Source organism: Strix uralensis, chromosome 8, assembly GCF_047716275.1.
Source record: "Strix uralensis isolate ZFMK-TIS-50842 chromosome 8, bStrUra1, whole genome shotgun sequence".
NCBI classification, from domain to species: Eukaryota; Metazoa; Chordata; class Aves; order Strigiformes; family Strigidae; genus Strix; species Strix uralensis.
Window position 1 is genome coordinate 11687359 of NC_133979.1, and position 18308 is coordinate 11705666.

Below are 18308 nucleotides of genomic sequence, written 5' to 3' on the forward strand. Positions count from 1 at the left end.
GCTGCCGTTGAGCGGCCGGTTGCTTCTCCTCGTGCCCAGGCCATGGACTCCCGCCTCTACCGCAACGTCTGCCCTGGCCTCGTCATTAACATACAGCGGAGCAATGGTGAGGCGCGGGGGCGGGCGCGGGGTGTTCGCGGGGGTCCCGGCCGCTGCTGCCGCCCCCTCAGCAGCCGCGGGGCAGCAGCCGGCGGCGCGGGGCCGCCGGGCCGGGGCTCAAGGCCGGCCTCTTCCAGGCTTGATCCACAAGGCGACGGTGAAGACGGTGAGCGTGGAGCGGTCCTCCGTGTGCGTGGAGTGGCCCGAGGGCGGCGCCGTCAAGGGCAAGGAGGTGAGTGCCGGTCCCGCCGCGGCTCTTCCCCCGGTGTTCTGGCGTGCTCCCGGGCTGCGGCCCGGCGGGCCCGGTCCCCGCGGCCGGGCGGCCTTTGTGCCCTGCCCGCTGGAGCGCAGCCCGGGCCCGTTCCGCTGGGAGGCAGCGGCTGGTGCGCTGTGCCCCAGCCGGGCCGCCTGCCCTCTGCTGCAGCTCATTCACTTCTGTGCTTATTTTAACGTCAGGCGTAACTAAAGCAATGAAGTAGATGTGTGAAGGTAAGGTGTGAAAGTTGCAGTGGAGCGGTACCAAAACAGAGCCCTTAACCTTTCAGAGTGAGTAAGGGGACGCTGGGCCTTTCACACTGTTGGCTGCTGATTTTGGATGCCCCGAAGTCCCACTTTTCCTAGCTCTGGGGACTGTCCGCTGGCTTTTTATGTTTCTAACAATGGCCTGTAGGCTTTCCTTAAGACTTTATATGCCACTACAAAGGTGCCACGTTAAGAGGGCTCAGTTTGATTTCCTGAATCTCTACACTAGTATAAAATACTGTGTGAGGTGGGATGGGGGGAACCGGGGGCATTTGAGGTCGATGTGGCTGAAATCCTGACACTTAACAAAATCTACTTTGGTAGTTGAGCAAAACATACTTGTCTGGTTTCTCTGGAAATATATATAGAGTTTAGTTAAAATCTTAAAACTGCAATTGGTTGCTTCTTTGAAACTGGATCTTACACTATTTATGTGCATGCTGCAAAAGCTGCAGATTCAGATACAATTGTTGGCTAAATTGTGTGTATGTTATGATATTAAATCTTCATAAAGATGCTTCAAAAACCTGTAATTTCCTTAAATGCTCATATATACACTTACATGCACTTACATATTATATTGCCCACATATATGTATTTCTGAGCTAATTCACTTTCCAATTAGATACTTACAGATTCCATACAAATCCGATTTTATAGATTACTTCTCATGTTAGAATGTGGTATCTCAACATTTTATAGAGGTTCACCTAGTTGGTTTTGCTGGTTTTATGGACTCTTACTTTTTTTTAAAGAATTTAAAAGCTAATTGAGAACTTAAGAACTTCCTGGAGAGGTGCTTGTGTTGCTTTGCTAGGTGAAATCCAGTGCAAGCAGCTGTGATACCAGAGTTTTTGTGTACATGTGCTTTCAACCTCTTCTGGAGGGTTAGGTTTGAAAAACTGAACTGAGAGAGTTGCTGACTTTTGTGGTCGAGCCTGCCCTTGGCTGCCTGCACGCCGCCCCCCCCCCCCCCCCCCTCCCCCGGCGCTCCCCCTGTCCTGCGGCTGCCTGCGCCAGGGCGCTGCGGGATGCGGTGACGGCAGGATCATGAAGTCATGGGAGGGTCAGGTCAGGCAGGAGGTGGTAGCTGGCCCTAGGTGAAATCACTTGCAATAGCAAGTGAAAATGCGGGTGAATTGACTTGTGGATTAAATGCTGAATCTTCATTTCCCAAAGTCTAAGCAGCTCTTTGAAGTTTATTTCAGTAAGTGCAATCACACAGTAAACACTTAATACTCTCCTAGCACAGAAGTCCCAGAGCAGTTGAGATTTACTAAGATTAGCGGTAAGAGATTAAAGCACTTGATGCCAAATGTGGTTTGCCCGTCTCTTCAGAAGTGCTCTACGAGACCCTCAGAACTGTGTGGTGTTTGGCAGATGAGGGTAAACGGCTTAACTAGCTTATTTCTAGCATATTTGGACATACAAGACTACTGTCTTGCCCTTCCAGGCAATTTTAACTTAACATTTGGCAGGCAGTGGGTCAGGTTTGTTTGTCAGTACTGATAGTCAAGGTTAAGAAAAAAAAAGCCACAAGTGGTAGGAGCAATATTGCACTATGTAAAATCCTGCCTTTGCTCTTGTAGATTGACATTGATGATGTGATAACAATAAATCCTGAGCTATCAAAAGAAGTATCTGCTGCAGATGCAAAAGAGAACCTTCCTTTGCAAGAGAATGTAACTGTACAGGTGAGTGATTTAGTCTCTCCTAAGGTACTAACGTGTCAACAGTGTAGGTCTTGTTATAATATCCTTATTTAAAGATTTTAAAGTCTTAAAGTTTGAGGTCTGTAACTTGTCTTTCCTATCTCATAGTTAGACTTCAGTCAGAAATTCTTCTTGTGTCACTGTTGTCTTGGAGTGCTGTGCTAGGCGTTTGCAGCTTACTCCACTTACAGCATTCATTGTTTTTCAGAAACAGAAGCGTAGAACAACCCTTTCAAAAATTCCTGCTCCACGGGAAGGTGAGTAAATGTTCTTTTCTCTGCTATATCCCTGTGAAACAGTAGTGGTCTTTTATTGTATCCATAATATTCTACTTTAGTGCATCATAAGGCTGCTCATTCAGGCAATGCCATCAAGAGCATACTATTACCAATATTTTGCAATCCTGAGTGCAGAAACTTTGTTAACAGATTGCTGTCCTGTTTCTGTGAGCTCGTGTTTGTTGATGTGTTGCCCTTTTCTGCAGCACTGCTGTAGTTATTCCTTGATATTGCTTTAAATGTCACTAGGCAGTTACTGTTGCAGTGAGTTTTAAACTTTCGTATGGAGTTTTGCAAATGCCACAAACAACAAAAGGTAAATGTCAGTTATTAAGATTAAAAGTGTCAAAAGGAGAGTGGAAAGGGCAAGAAGTAAATAGTGGTGACAAATGGATGTCTCCTCTTCAAACAGTCCCCCTAGACAATAACTAGAGCTTTATCCCTGGAGACGTTTCAGACCAGGCAGCCAAAGTGCCAGCTGGTGTGCCATAGCTCAGTGATTGTGTGTCAGTACAATGTTTTGAGCAAAGCCAGAAGGGAAGATAGAGATGTCAGGGTGTGTGATTGCTAAGGAATTGTTTTCCCTGAGCTGTCAGGAGCTAGAAAACTTCCATGTTTTCTACCTTCTTTTAGCTTATTAGTTGACTCTTCTGGCTTTTTGAACTGCAAGTGGCAGCATTACAGGTCTATGTGTAATACACTTGTGTGATGCTGAGGTTGAATGGTTGCTAATCTAATGATTTTCTTAAAGTGCATGGTTAGCCAGAACTTGTCCTTTTCCATGTAATTGAGCTGTAAACAAAACAGTTGGGCTTGTCTGGCCTCTGTTGTATGCAATGCAAGACAGGGAAGCTGGTACCAGAAGACAACAGTACAAATCCCCTTGTATCAGAGAGACAGGAGTAGTCCAAGAAGCTTAATGTGTCAGAAGTTGATCTGTACTAGAGCATCCTGATCTTCCTCAAATCCAGTGAGCTTGCCATAAGTTTTGTGAACTGGCAAGCAAAATGATGTGGTAAAGTTGTGACTGTCTCTAGACAGGTCAGTTAATGGAGGTGGATAGCCAGCTGGAAAAATGAAGGTCCAGTCACTGATTGATGGAAAAATGTCCTCAGAGGTTACAGCTTTCCTGCAGTATAGAATCTAATTGCAAATCTGAAATAGCTGTTGCCTTTCCTACTGGCACAGCCTTGTCCCTGAAGACCTGCTCAGAGCACAAGAGAGAAGTAAAGTTTTCAGTATTCCTCAGATATTATCCATTATTATAACTAGCTAAACCCCATGAGTGTCAGTGAGTATCTGTCCTGTTGCAAACTCTGCACTGCACCAATTAGAAAGCTAACGTTGACTTCAGGTTTTAGTTCTTAGACTAAACCAATTAAAGATCAGGAGGTGTTCCATCTCATTCAGAGAAGTGAGAGAAGCAGAAGCAATGTTTTCAGAATGAATTAAGAAGCAGATATTGCCTTGGTTCTCTGAATCAATAAGAATTTGGGAGGATGCTGAATATCCTCACATATGAGAATCACTTGAATCAAACCCATTTAGGTGCAGCAAATCCTCCAGCTGGTGTGCCTGTCCAGGAGCACTACCATTTACTGAAAAAGTGCTGCTGAACTTGTGATGAGATTAGCTCTGGGCACGTGTGACAAAAGCAAATGGAATAAAATGCCATCTCTGAGTACAATGAAACTGATGCTTTTTGTTTCTAAAGTTGCAGCAGTGACACCTAATGTCTCTGCACCTGAGCAGAAGATTCCAGGTAAAGAGTTAAGAGATGGGAGCACTGCATTTTGTGGGTATGGTTCTAAGGAATTTGATCCAGAATTTAAATTGACCCTTGGTCTGAAACAGATCTGAGGTCCTTTGAAATCATAGTGATTTAATTCTGGATAAATTCTTGATTGCTAAAGGTGAAGGTAGTTCTAGCTTGCATATCGCACTTCTGTTTTTCTCATATCAGATTTGCTCTCTTCAGAAATCTATTGAGGTGTATGTTCCAATCCCTTCCCTAGGAAGCTTTGTGATGGACTTGATCTCAGTGAAAGAAATACCTTGGCACGTGACAATGGAGGCTGCCTACAAAAGGACCTTTTGCAAAGATTTGCTGCTGTGATTATTATAGACCCTTTTAGCTGAATGTAACATTATCAAGCTCCCACCCCACTGTGCACCATGCACGCTCTGCGTAGGTGCCATGATGGTGGGCGTGATGCTGCCCATGACCGGTTGCCAAATTGCAGTACTACTGTCACCATCAAACAGTTAATTCATGCAGCCCTGCAAGTGTGAAGCTTCAGAGCATTTCCCAGTTCCCTCCTTTGTAACTTCCTCCTTCCTCGATATTAAGATTCTAGAACTGCCATATTAGTGAATCCTTAGTGGTATCTGAAAGAAATTCACTGGAACTGCAAATCTGGAATGAACTGTTTGCTTTTCTGTAGTGGTGTATTTCATGATCACTTTTCACCCACCTGCCTTGTTTTTTCCTGTACTTTGCTAATGCATCAGAGATCTGAAAAAGGTCCTTTAACCATACCTTGTACCCCACTGTTCTGCACTTTGTGAGCACTTAATTACTTGCAAATATCTGAGTGTTTGAGGCATGATGCTGACCTTGAATTCCTGTTTCCAAAGCTGTTCGTGGCCGCTCCAGGATGTCTGTTATCACAGAATCACAGTGCACCCTCCAGGAGAATGAGATGGGGGTGGATCCCTGCACTTCTACACAAACCAGAAACAATCTGTCAGTTCCTGGTGAGTGGAGAAAGAACCCAGTGAATTCTCACTATGAAGCAAGATGCTTTGTATGCATTAGGTAAACTGCAAATCCTAGGGGGATGAGCAACTTCTATTCCTTCATATCTAAAACAAGAGAGACCTAGAGGTCTGCACTATGTAAATATCTGGGCCTCCTAGCTGAAGCGGTTCTCAAAGGACTTTGGAAACAATGTTGTTGAAAAATGATGTGCTTTATTAGCCAGAGGGCTGCCCTTGTACATGTGAGTGGCCGTGGTATCTGCTTAATGGCATAAAGTGATATTCACAGGGCTAGAGTGGGAAGAGGAGTGTGTTAACACTGCTGATGACACGCTCTGTAACTATACTGGTAGTAGATTTACTATACCAGTTGAGTAAAGCAAGAACTTGAGCCTACTTGAATTATAAACTTGGAGTTATTTATCTTTACCAGACCTACCCGATGAATAGCTGGGGGCATGCCTTGTGTGTTAAGCTCTGCAAACACATTGAAATAAGAGGGTTGATATTAAAATCTTGTTTAGTTGGTGTGGCCTTGATTTGTAGCTCTGAATAAAAGTTGGTAATTGGCAAAGGATTTAAAAAATTATTTGCGGACTTACCACAGGTTTTAGCTAGTTTCCTCTCCTGATCCAGAATCAGAGTTGAGGAATGCCTGTAGCCTATGAAGCTTTACAAATTACAAAATTATTCTTGAACTTTGGGGTCTAATTACTGGGTTTGGTCTGGCTTCTTTCTGCAGCTGGCCGAACAAGGACTCGCAGGCTGAGCTGTGCTACGGAAGCCTCACTGACAAATGTAAACGGAAATACAGAGGATCACCTGCCTGCTGCTAAAATGAACTCTTCAGTGAGCCCAGGTACCAGGGAGCAGTGGGTGAGAACTGACTCAGCAGTCAGCAATGCACCACTACCTGGTTGCTGCTTTGTGTGCTCTGAGACTAAAGCTCTGAAAAGGTGGCTTTGGCAGTAAGACTGAATATTTTGATTATTTTTTATTACAAATGTGTAATTCTGTTATAGCATATTGCCTCAGAAATGCTGCCTTTACTTTAAGTGGTAGTATGACTTCCTAGGCAGTTTCTCTGCTAGGTAGATGTAGTTTGGTAAGGAAATGCTGCAAAATTAATGACCATCCTTCTGAAAGTAATTGTTTCCTGTACAAGTTAGTCTGGAAAATTTGAAATATTTGTATTGTACTTAAAACCTAGTATGAAAATTTAATCCAATTAAATGTTTTCATTTTATCTAGTTCGGAGAAAATCTAACATTGTGAAAGAGATGGAGAAAATGAAAAACAGGAGAGAAGAAAAGAGAGCTCAAATTAGTGAAATCAGGACAAAACGTGCACAGGTGGAGTACTCTATAATACACCAGTAAGGGAAAATTCTATTGGAGAGTGTATCACAATAGTTGCAACTAAAACATGTTTTGGACAGGCTTTGTTCTTAAAGCTGTACGTAAGGATGGATTGATACTAGTTTCAGAAAGTTCTGAATCTTGTGAAATATTTCTAGTTGTGGACAGCTGATTGTTTAGTATGTGCTGGGGCTTTTTTGCTGTAACATGTTAATTACCTTCACATCCATGGTTTTTGCATGCAGGAATATGACAGCAGCTGTCCAAACTGGGAGTTTGCACAGATGATCAAGGAATTCAGAGCAACTTTAGACTGCCAGCCAATATCTATAACTGATCCAGTAAGTAAATACTGAAGCTACAAACTGCAGCCTGTAGACAGAGTTCTTTTTGTGCCGAAGATTTTAGCATATGAGCAATTTAGTTCATCACCGCACCTTGGAAATCCTCTGAGCATACTGTGATCTTAAGGTACTTCGTGGTATATGTGAGGTCACTTACCTCCCCTATTTAGGGCTAAGCTGCCTTGCGTTACTTTACATACGCCACTAGTGAAGAGCTTGCACTTTGATAATTATCATGCAATGACTTGTGTGGTAACATCAGTATTTTTCAGAGCTTGTAAATGGCAGAGCCTACTACATAGTAGCTTAGCTTGTTGTAGGTATAGGTATAATTTAAAACAGACTATTGCCCTATAACAGAAAGCGTTATTGTATGTAAGTCATATTAAGTCATTTTAAACTAGGTCAGAAAGCAGAGGAGCAAAAGTAGAGGTCAAAAACTAGAAAAACAAGGCTTGGTCAATATCTTCAGCAATTATGGAAGTAGCATTGTTTAATACATGAGAACAAAGAGTCCCTGTCTAGCAAAAGCCTTGTTATGGTCAATGAAAAATGATGGCGCTTAAGTTTAAACAAGAAAGTGGGTGTGGACTAGCTTAGAACACAAGGTGGTTTGTGTGCCTGCATCCTGTGGAGCTGAGCACCAGCTGTTTGTGTACGTATCACTGCAGGGCAGGAGAGTTGGTCATCTGCTTTCTGCCTCACCCAGTAGAATATGTGCTTTCCCAACCTCAACTGATGTGTATCTGTGCTGCACAAATAGCTAAACTTACTGCATTAGTAAAGAACTCCAGGCCAAAAAATACCTCTGGGGTAAATTAAAATAATAATTTGCTTGAATTTGACCGTACTTGCAGTATTGATATCACAGATTTTGCTGGAAAGCTGGTTGAGGACTGAACCTTCTACTAATTCTGATACAGAATATTTGGGGCACTTGCTATAGCACAGCAGCATTTCTATCTGGTATGTTGGAGCATACTATGTCAAGGCCAGTTGTTTGTAGTGTTTCTTTGCACTGAACAGACTTTAAGACTTACATCCCAGCATGTAAGTGGGTCTGATCAATAGCAGAGGCAACTCTGATCAGCATATAGAAAAGTAGATGTAAGGGAGCATCAAATCTTTCTCTTTAATACTAAGTAGGTGTGGGTGTAATTGGGAAATAATTACTTGTTTTACTTTTCTGTTAGATAGAAGAACATAGGATTTGTGTCTGTGTGAGGAAGCGCCCTCTCAATAAACAAGGTAAGTGTAGTGACAGAGCAGCTCTGTCTTGGAGCAGTTTGACATTGCTTATTCTTGTTAAAACTGAGGGTCTTTTCTGTCAACAGAACGTCTGAAAAAGGAATGTGATGTGATTACTGTTCAGAGCAAGTGTGTCCTGCTGGTGCATGAGCCAAAGCAGAAAGTGGACCTAACAAAATACCTGGAAACCCAAGCATTTAGATTTGACTTTTCATTTGATGAATCCTCTTCTAATGAGATGGTTTATAGGTAATGCTTTCTTCTCATTGGGAACAACTTTTGAGATAAGAGCATGGAGCTATGGCTAGATGGCATCCTAGCTTAAAGAAACTGCTACCAGAAAAAAAATGTTAAAACCCTTTCTGGAGGAAACCAAAGGACTGAAATGTCTAAAGCTTATTTTTGGCATGGCCGTGCTGTTTTCATAAGGATTTGCTTTTATTTGCCTTTTTTTAGGAAAACTGATGAAGTGGAGTATGAAATGCTTGCCTTAATTGTCTTTTACCTTCTGAAAATCCAGGTTCACTGCTAGACCTCTTGTAGAGACCATCTTTGAGGGTGGGAAGGCGACGTGCTTTGCATATGGCCAGACAGGCAGTGGCAAGACACATGTAAGTTTTTCTCCAAGGTCTCAAATTTTCTAGCTTTATCTAAAGTATTTTAAAGCTCCTTGATGTTGATAATGAGTAGGATTGTATAAGAAGTTTGGATCTTGGTTTTATTGTCTTAAAGCTAATGCTTTGTCAGTTGTTAATCCTCTTTTTCTGTAGTTCTATGTATTAGTGGGTTTCCTTTGAGGTTGTGAGGAAAATAGTGCTTAAATCCCCCCATAGCTGAGTTTAAGACAGGGTATCCTGACATATTAGTGTTGCTCATGGCTATTCCTTGCCTCACATGGCTGTCACTGCCTAACTCCAGTCTGCAAAGTGGGGCTATCAGCCTACATCTGAGACAAAGGGTATATTCTGTACCATGTTTTGAGCTTGGAGGCATTCCAAGGACTTTAATGATTATATAAGAATAAGCCTCTTGTTGCACATAAACATTTAAGTGATCTGGTATTGTTTGTGAAGTGGGAAAATTAGTGGGTTCACTTTCTAACCACTCCTTCCAGTCTACCAGTTGCAGTGTCAAGCCACCTGAAGATTGTGTATTCTGTCTCAAAGGTGACCTGCTCTAAATTTTCAACTGTGTTTTTTAACTTTCTTCTGGAAACTATAGGGAAGAAAAGCGGGAACCTCTCTTCCCTCACAGCATTATAGTGGAGCCTAATCTGCTGTCTTGTTCTGCAAGAAGCCTTTACCCCAAACTACAATGATCTGGACTAGGCTAGCATGCCAATTTGAGTAATCAGAAGGCGGTTGTCATTCCAGTGTTAGAGGCAAGTTTTAGGCTAGGATCTCCTATCATTAGTGCTATGTAGTGAGCTGTAAATCTCTTCCAGTAATCCAGAGGGACACTTGGAATTTTACAGAAGCTTGGACATAGGCTGCTTCCATTACACTGGAATGTGCAGACAAACCTACTCATCTGAGCATTGTTACAAGAATACAACTGTGAGGCACTAAAATCATTGGCAATGAAGTTACTTTCCCTTTGCGTTCCTAGGGTGCAGAACTAGTGCAAGGACAATAGCTGTACCCTGAGACTGGAGTGCTGCATATTAAACTCTTGTAGATTGAGAATGTGTCATGGGATTGAGTTGTGTTATAAATAATTGACTCTGTTTCATGTGAAAGTGGTAGAGCAAGTCACCAGGGTAGCACCAACTGAAAATTTTGTTGGGATTAAGGATACCTTGCTCGAAGGAGTTAAAAGGTATTTTCTGCTCTAGAAGTTTGATGCATTTTGATATCACATGTGAGCTTTTGCAAGTAGCAGTGAAAATGTTACTCAACCTACATCCTAAAAAATGAGGCTTTGTTTCTTATAACCAAAGGCTATCTGGTTGCACTGTCAAGGCCGTGCATTTCCCCTTGAAGGAACAACTGCTTTGACTTTGCCCTGCAGAGCCTTATGGGCATTCGGCTGCTGCTTTGCATAGCCTAGATCTTCTTTCTGAACTGACAGAGAAGCAGCAAACTGATTTTTATCCTGAATTGCACTGTTCTAATCATCTCGCTGACATCGGAGCATATATATGGTAACTTCCTAGTATGTTCTTGGGACTAAAATCAGGTAGCCTGACTTGTTTGTACCACACTTTACCTCTGGCCTTTTCTCTTCACAGACTATGGGTGGAGACTTCTCTGGGAGAGCACAGAATGCCTCAAAGGGCATATATGCTTTTGCATGTAAGTTGATTCTTCTTTAGATATCAAAATCCAATTAGTGCTTGTTTTTCTTAACGACATAAGATCTGGTTTTGTATGGTTATTTAAAAAGTTTCCAGTAAAAGATATATAAAGTATTTGTGTCTTCAGTAATTGGTGGTATTTATTGCAGGAGGTATGATTTTTTTAGTTTCACAAAATATTTTCCATCCAGCCTGTAAGTTTCTAGGTCCACACTTAACTTGCCAGAAGATATTTCTTTCTGAGGCAAAGAGATGACATATTTTCTAGTTTGGCATTTTCTGGGTTGAATCATTTAATTTTGATTCTTCTGATTTGCTTTTGTCTCGGACTAAGGATGGTGTTTGGAAATATCTGACTTGAATGCTACCCATTTCTGATATAAAGCTAGTTATACAGAAAGCATAGGAATGTATGTGTTATGTTGCTTCCTGTAAGCATTAGATGCAAAAGATCTAGCACACACAAAATAATTTCAGATGCTTAGAAGCCCCTCCTTGATATAATGCCTAGAAAGCACCATGAACCCTGACCTCCTTGACGTTCCCTTTAGAAAGGCAGATTGTGAAACTAGTCAGTGTAGCGAGGCAGTTGAAACAAAACCAACTGTTTGCTGGTCTCTGAGAATTAGTTATGACTGGCCCTGAAGGAAAGTCTTTGCTTTTAGCTTCATTTCAAAAGTCTGAAGCCTAATTGAGAAAAGCTGTACTGCATCCAGCCAAAGGGTTGGCCGAACAGCAGTAATGCAGATGCTCAGGGATGCATGTTTTTTAGACTTTCCACAAGAAGTGCTTGAAACACAAATATGTGATTTTTTTCAGGCCTGTCCAAAACAATAACAGATCCTAGTGTTCTCCCCGTTCAGTAAGGATTGATGTCTCTGGGTGACACTAGCAGTAGAAACTTCCATATCCCCCTGTGTTTTCAGTCCCTGGATGAGGATGCTGCTGAAACTGTTCTCCAGATGGTAGCACAGCACTAACTGTTTTGCTAGTATTTGTTTAGGATGACTGTCATTCAGCTGCTAGACACTGCCTTATGGCTGCGCAATATTTTAAAGTAGATCAAGTAGCAACTAGAACATGTTTTAAACTACTTAACTAAACTTCTGCCTTTCCTCATAGCACAAGATGTTTTCCTCCTTCTAAACCAGCCCAGGTACAGGTATCAGGACCTGGAAGTCTATGTGACTTTCTTTGAAATATACAATGGAAAGGTAAGATTTTTTTTTTCTTTTAAATCTTGACCTGACTTCTTTGAATGTTTTATAAGTAGCTGAGTGAAACTTTCTAGTTTCTATAGTTCTGTATAGTCTACTGTTTGGAATCGAATTGGAAGGCAATGTTAAAGGTGCTGATTCTATATGGCTTTTTAAAAAGATAGTGCAAAATACAAGGAGACTTTGTTCAGATTTGTCTCAATCTTGTTGCCTGAGTATAGGTGTTTGACCTCTTGAATAAGAAGACAAAGCTTCGAGTCCTGGAGGATGGCAAGCAGCAGGTCCAGGTTGTTGGTCTCCAAGAGAGACAAGTCAGCTGTGCTGAGGATGTCATCAGAATGATTGAGATGGGCAGTGCCTGCAGGTTTGGTGCCTTAAAACCAATAGAAGTCATGTCCTGTTGAATCTCCATGTCTAGAAAAAATATATAATGTCTGTAGCTGGTGCTTTCAGACTTAAACAGAAGCTTGTTGTCCCCTGTAATAGGCAGTCACTGAGCAGGACCTCTGCATGAGTACAAGATGATGGTTACAGAATAAAAGACTAGCAGGGGTGGGTTTACCCTGCCTTCCATAGAGAAGGTCAGAGTTCATGGTTTATATGTCCTCATGTAATTCCAAGAAGAGAGAAATTATTCATGTGAAGAGATAGCTGCTCTGGTGCCACAGCTAAACAGAGCAGTCTAGCTGCTTTCTAGAAGTATCAGCTAGTTTACAGGAGCACAAGTAGTTCCCTGTGGGCTTGTAAGATCAAGGAAGAGCAGCTGGCATCAACCTATAGTTGCAAAAATGCTTTGACTTAACTGCAGGCCAGATGAGCTATTCCACTGGCAACAAAAATGATGCATGTTGCTTGGGGATCTTGTCTAAAGAATCCTGGAAAGCAGGTGCCAAGGGACAGATGTAGCCTGGGCTCATCATCCTGGCAGGAAGGCTGTGGTCAGGGCAACTCTACTATTGTACTGGTGCCTTTAATCAGGAGCTAAATTCTGTATTAGCAAGTCTTATCTGTCTCAGTTAAGTTGCAACTGCTATGGAAACATCACTAGGAAAATGAGAACTCCCTGGCTTCTGGATTACACTGCATGCACAGATATGCACATCCCAAAAGCTCATTCAGCACTCTGCTGTGCATGCTTTTTTGGCTGACGATTCAGCCAAGAACTATTTAACATTTCAGATTCCTGCCTCACTTTAGGACAACCTCCTTCCATTTCCCCCAGCAGTAGGGACGCAAGTGGGACAGTGAACCTGCCAGCCTTCTCAGGGAATAAAGGATAGTGAAGGTCAGAGGGAGGTTTATGGTAACTTCTAAGACTTCAGTCTGTGTCTTGCAGTGATGGGGCAGGTGCAGTTGCACAGTGGAGGTAAAGTGCTGAGCTAGCTTGGCTGGAGAAGGGGATTTACTGTGGCTGTAATGTGCCAGCACAGCTAATGCTCTTTAGTGGGGAGCTTGGCTGAGCCTACTGTGTATTGGCAGATGCATTAGGAGAATGACGTGTGGCCTGCTCTGAGGCAGGGAGATGCAGTGCTGAAGGTATGTCTTCCAGCTCCAAATGCATGTAAGGCATTATCAGTCAGAAAGGCATTCCAGTGTAGGCTGGCTGAGTTGAGCCAGGCAGATTAAATAGCCTTAAATCTACAACTGGGGTGCAGGTTCATGTTTCTCATGGCAGTCTTTCTGTACTCTTTTATCAGAGATAATTCCATAATTCATGCAAGCTTGAGGTATTAACGTCTGGGATAAAACTGGGGAGGTTAAACAACTTAACTGAATGGCTGCAGATCTTGCCTAGTGCTGTTGGGACCTGTTGTGTCTTCTGTGACACAGTTCTAACGCTTGTTTTCATCTTTGCTGTAGGACATCTGGGCAGACTTTTGCAAATGCTAGCTCTTCACGGTCACACGCCTGCTTCCAAATCATACTACGCCGAAGAGGGAAACTGTCTGGCAAATTTTCCTTGGTGGATCTGGCAGGAAATGAGAGGGGTGCAGACACATCTAGTGCTGATCGGCAGACAAGGATGGAAGGTGCAGAAATCAATAAGAGCTTGCTGGCTTTGAAGGTAAGCTATAGCTCCAGGAGCAAATAGTGCTAATCAACACATGGACTCTGTTCAACTCTGGGCTTATCTGTTCTGTTTCTTTCCAGTGCAAGGGAAAGGAACAGCCAAAAAGATCCTAGTTTAGTATGTTAACCCTGAAAATGGTGTCTACTTCCATTTAGAATGTTCCTAGGAAAGCAGTGCAGACTTGTCAGGCCATTTCAAGCTTCATTCAGGTTGTCTTTTTTTTTTACATATGATGGATATACTAGCTGCCCTGTGACAGTCAAAAACCTGGAGTATATTTAAAAGGCTATGAAGTACTTAAAGCAACAGAGATGACCATTCTCCAGCCTGCTGGGTTTACCAACAATTGGTGGTTGATAGCTTGCAAAGCTGTTTGAGAAGAGATATATTGCATTCACATGACTTGTCTTTTCTTAGGAATGTATCCGAGCTTTGGGGCAGAACAAATCTCATACCCCTTTCCGGGAGAGCAAGCTGACCCAGGTGCTAAGAGACTCTTTCATAGGAACAAACTCAAGGACCTGTATGGTGAGTATGCACATGACACAAACACACTGCTTATGGGTTCTGCAGTGTGACCAAATAGCTGCATGCTCTTCTTCTAGAGTGGGAGGACTTTGAAGTCAGAAAGCTTCAGTTCTGTACAAAAAAAAGTCATACAGTTGCCTCCTCCACTCGCCCATGGTGACTGAATTAAAAAGCTGGCAAGTTTTGCCCAGCCCCAGTAGAAGCAGAGCTGCAGAAGTCACCTTCATACAGCGAACCTACAGTAGAGCCTGGTGTGCTCTCAAAGGGCTTTTCTTCCTGTGGAGGGTGCAGCCCAGTGGTTGTACACAAAGCCAGCAGAAAGCTGGATACAGGGCCACTGGCATGTCCCACAGAAGCTGTGAAGAAGAATGGACTTGGCAGATGTTTCAGCTCTGACCCTTTGCTCTAACATGTCCCAGCTGCCTGGTGAGATCTGCAGGACCATTAACATGAGCAAAAGTCAGATGTGGGAGTCACTGAGGTATTTTGTTCTGTTTGCAGATAGCAATGATTTCTCCAGGCATGAGTTCGTGTGAGTACACCTTAAACACACTGAGATACGCTGACAGGTAATGACCTTTCTGACCTGGGGATTCTACTTTTGTTGCAGAAGGTGTTTTGGCTGCTTTTATTCTGACATTTAGAATCTTAAGTTCTCTTGTTATTGCAATTTGGAGGTTGGTTGTTAGGAGCAAATTATTTTAGAGCTGTCTTATGAAACTAACCTGGGTGTTTTCTGTGTGAGACATAATTGAGATTGTATAAAACCATGACTAATGTCTCCTTTCCTCAGAGGAGTCATGTCTCATGCTAGACTTCAGACTGCCCTGTTTTCTGTAGGGAGTTTACCCTGTCCTGAATGGTTACCTCCATGCCCTTTACTTTTTGTAGTACTTTGGGTCCCATCTGGAAGGGTGTGCTGGGAATGTGTCCCTCAGGCAGCCCTACAGATGGCACAAAACACTTGGTGTTCTTGATGGACTTTGATATGAGCTAATGGGGTATGGCACCTGAAGGACCCAGAGAACTCAAATGCCTTGAAGCAGATGGTGGGAGTGTGTTTTGCGTTGCCCCATGGCTGACCTTGGATACCTGCAGAGCAAGGTAGATTTGCAGGGACCAAGCTCCAGGTTTCCCTGGGGGTCTTGCTCATACCTGGAACCCCTGTGACAGAGCAGTGAATGTCTCCCAGTCTCTGCTTCACATGCCTCTACACCTCTCTGGTGAGGTGACAAGTAAAAAGACTGTGACTTTTGTCATATGTTAACAAGATGACACTTGCACACTTCAGGTTTGGTAGCTTTCCTTCATTTAGTTCACAAAAGGCTGCTTGGTTCCTTCCTGGAAACTGTTCCACTCTCTGAAAGGATGTATAATTCTTGTCATAAGCATTCAGGAACACTGAATCTTGACAGATTCCCAGATTTGGTCCTGGATTGAAGATGTATTTTTTCTTCTGGCGGACAGTCATTCCTGCTCACCTGAAAGTACAGGGCAAAATGCAACATCTGACTTAGCGTGACTAGACTAAGAGTCTAGCCTTGAGTTGGGCCCACTGGGTTCTTAGCCAATGCACAAGGCAAGTTCAAGCTATAAGAAAGGGGGTATTAGGCTGAAACTCACTGAAAATAGGAAGCTGATGCTAGTAACTGGAATGAAATGCCCAGCTGGTATCTGACATCTACCTCTAGTACCATGTCATCAGCCATGGCTTTCATCCTTATAGACCTGTTCTGGCACAGTGGGTCTTTGGGGAAAATCAACCTTATTCCTTTTGTTTCCATACTGAGTTCTCATAGTTGCTCATGACAGACCAAGCTGACATGTGGAAGACAGCTTCTGTGAAAGGTGTGGCTGGCAATTAGCATTGTGTACTTGGACATTTCTCTCCAGGAGAGGTCCTAGATTGCACATGCAGGCAAACATCCCTCAGTTTTTCTTTCCACAGCCCTCTGGGGTTTCTGCCCATGTGAGCTTGTTCTGGGGGTGGTAACGTGCCACACTTTTAAGTGCAGCCAAATGTTTTTGCTGAGCACTGATTGACTGCAGTAGCTGTTTTGTGATGCTGTAGCCCAGAAACTGCTGGAAGAAGAGTTTGTGACAAATCTTCTTGTTGCAGAGTGAAAGAGCTCAGCCCTCATAATGGAGGTGGTGAAGCACAGAATCAGATGGAGATTGAGAATGAGGAAACAGAGACCAGTGGAGAAGGCTCAGGTCACAGTGTATGTGTGTGGAGTGGGCTAAACAGATCTCAAAGCTGGGAACAACTTGCTGTTCTTACTTGGGCTGTTTCTTGCAGCTCTCCAAGGATGAGGAGGAAGATATCTCTCCCCACATGCTCAACTTGCATGAGGCTACGACTCAAATTAATGAATTGGAGGAGAAGGTTGTAGAACAGCTTAGAGAACTGAGACAGGTATGTGGAAGAGGCAAGCCCAGCCCAGGCTGCCTTCTACATGTTGATAGCATGTTGCCTTGTCTAACCCAAGTGCTGCTGGGTAGGCTGTGGGCTATACTGCAAGATGCTGTCAGTGGTGTTATTTTTTCCTCACTGACAAGTTTTTCCTGCAGTTTCCTGCCCAACTGGTTAAACTGGAGCATTTCAGTGCTTGTGGCCAGCTCATCCCCCTTCCCCTCCAACTATCAACCTCTACTCGCTGCTAATGAGCACTGACTGGTACTGCTCTGCAGAAGCTCAGCTCTGTTGATTGATGTGCCAGATTTGAAGAAACCAATTGAATTTCCAGAAAGTCAATTTCTCATTGCTGTTATCCTTGTAAATATAGAGAACGACGACTAAATTTGACTACCTCTTGGGAATCACAGAGAAACCAGACTATGATCTCGAGACCTTTGTGAGCAAAGCGAAGCACTTCGTAGAGGAGAGCTCAAGAAACTTCCTTAGTCTCAGCGGTATGTTAGCGCCTGTCTCTGACTAGCACTGTCACAAATCTTTTTTTTCAATGACCTGAAAGTGACACCAGCATACCTGTGGGGGTTTGAGCACCCAGTCCTTCTCTGCATAGCTTATGGTTCAGATCACTTTGCTAGGTGATCATAGGGACAGATCCAAAATGTCCTATTGTCTGCACTTTCCAAAGTAAAATTTTGGCTAGTAACTTCCACAGGCTTTGTGCTGCCATATAAAACTGCATTCCCTTGAGCAGAATGCAATATCCACCAAGAGCAGACGAGCTGAAGTCTGTTTGGCTAGTTGGTTATATAGTTTACCTTTTGTCTTGGCCAAAAAACAGACTGAGAAATATGTTCTAGGCATTCATAGGGGTATACCCACTGTTTCCACTCCTGTTTTCACAGATATTAGGCCTTAACACCCATCCACTTATAACAAGTGTCTGCCAGGCATATACTGAGATGCTGTCTCTGCCAGCACCTGCGTTTGCATGCCTTTGCCTTAGTATAGGGCATTACATGATGTGCAACAAAATCCCTCCAACTGTTCAGTTCTGACCCAGTTCGGAGACTTCCCAGCTCTGTGCAGGAGCATGTCAGCTGCCTGTTCCCTGAGCGCTGCCTGACTTGGTTTGGACTGTGCTGGTTGAAGTGCTGGTAGAGAGGCAGCCAGGCAGATGTACCAGTTTGGTTGACACATGGTAACAGAGTGCCAAGTGCATAGACTGCCAGACTAGGACAGGGGAAGCTACAATGGTAACTGCTACTTTTCTGCCACTGTTGCAATATCTTTGCCACTTCAGCTGTTACAGCTGGCATAGTCTTTCCCTCAAAAACAAGGCTGTGAGGGTTTTTTCTTTTAATGAGGCTGAAACTTGTAGCATTGAAGTGAAGTGTTAACCTGAAATAGTGAATTTTCTTCAACAGACCTGGCTGTCCTCCCATTTCAAATGCAGCCCAAG

General features: G+C 43.2%; 2 protein-coding genes across 3 annotated transcripts in view; one reads left to right on the plus strand and one right to left on the minus strand.

The window, feature by feature from the left end:
• Positions 1-18308, plus strand: part of KIF2C (kinesin family member 2C) — a 19146-nt gene continuing 838 nt past the window's right edge. The window contains exons 1-21 of the mRNA XM_074876202.1: positions 1-106; positions 237-331; positions 2211-2315; positions 2542-2590; positions 4326-4373; positions 5249-5368; positions 6114-6230; positions 6623-6723; positions 6975-7070; positions 8267-8321; positions 8408-8570; positions 8842-8932; positions 10552-10615; positions 11740-11831; positions 12056-12198; positions 13695-13899; positions 14323-14433; positions 14935-15002; positions 16553-16655; positions 16733-16849; positions 17220-17346. Coding sequence (XP_074732303.1) covers positions 43-106; positions 237-331; positions 2211-2315; positions 2542-2590; positions 4326-4373; positions 5249-5368; positions 6114-6230; positions 6623-6723; positions 6975-7070; positions 8267-8321; positions 8408-8570; positions 8842-8932; positions 10552-10615; positions 11740-11831; positions 12056-12198; positions 13695-13899; positions 14323-14433; positions 14935-15002; positions 16553-16655; positions 16733-16849; positions 17220-17346 — 2134 coding nt within the window. The 5' untranslated portion in view covers positions 1-42. The remainder of the gene's footprint in view (positions 107-236; positions 332-2210; positions 2316-2541; positions 2591-4325; positions 4374-5248; positions 5369-6113; positions 6231-6622; positions 6724-6974; positions 7071-8266; positions 8322-8407; positions 8571-8841; positions 8933-10551; positions 10616-11739; positions 11832-12055; positions 12199-13694; positions 13900-14322; positions 14434-14934; positions 15003-16552; positions 16656-16732; positions 16850-17219; positions 17347-18308) is intronic.
• ARMH1 (armadillo like helical domain containing 1) overlaps positions 15726-18308 on the minus strand; it is a 17908-nt gene continuing 15325 nt past the window's right edge. For both annotated transcript variants that reach the window (XM_074876206.1, XM_074876204.1), the window contains one exon: positions 15726-15914. In XM_074876206.1, the coding sequence (XP_074732307.1) occupies positions 15901-15914 (14 nt within the window). In that variant the 3' untranslated portion in view covers positions 15726-15900. The remainder of the gene's footprint in view (positions 15915-18308) is intronic.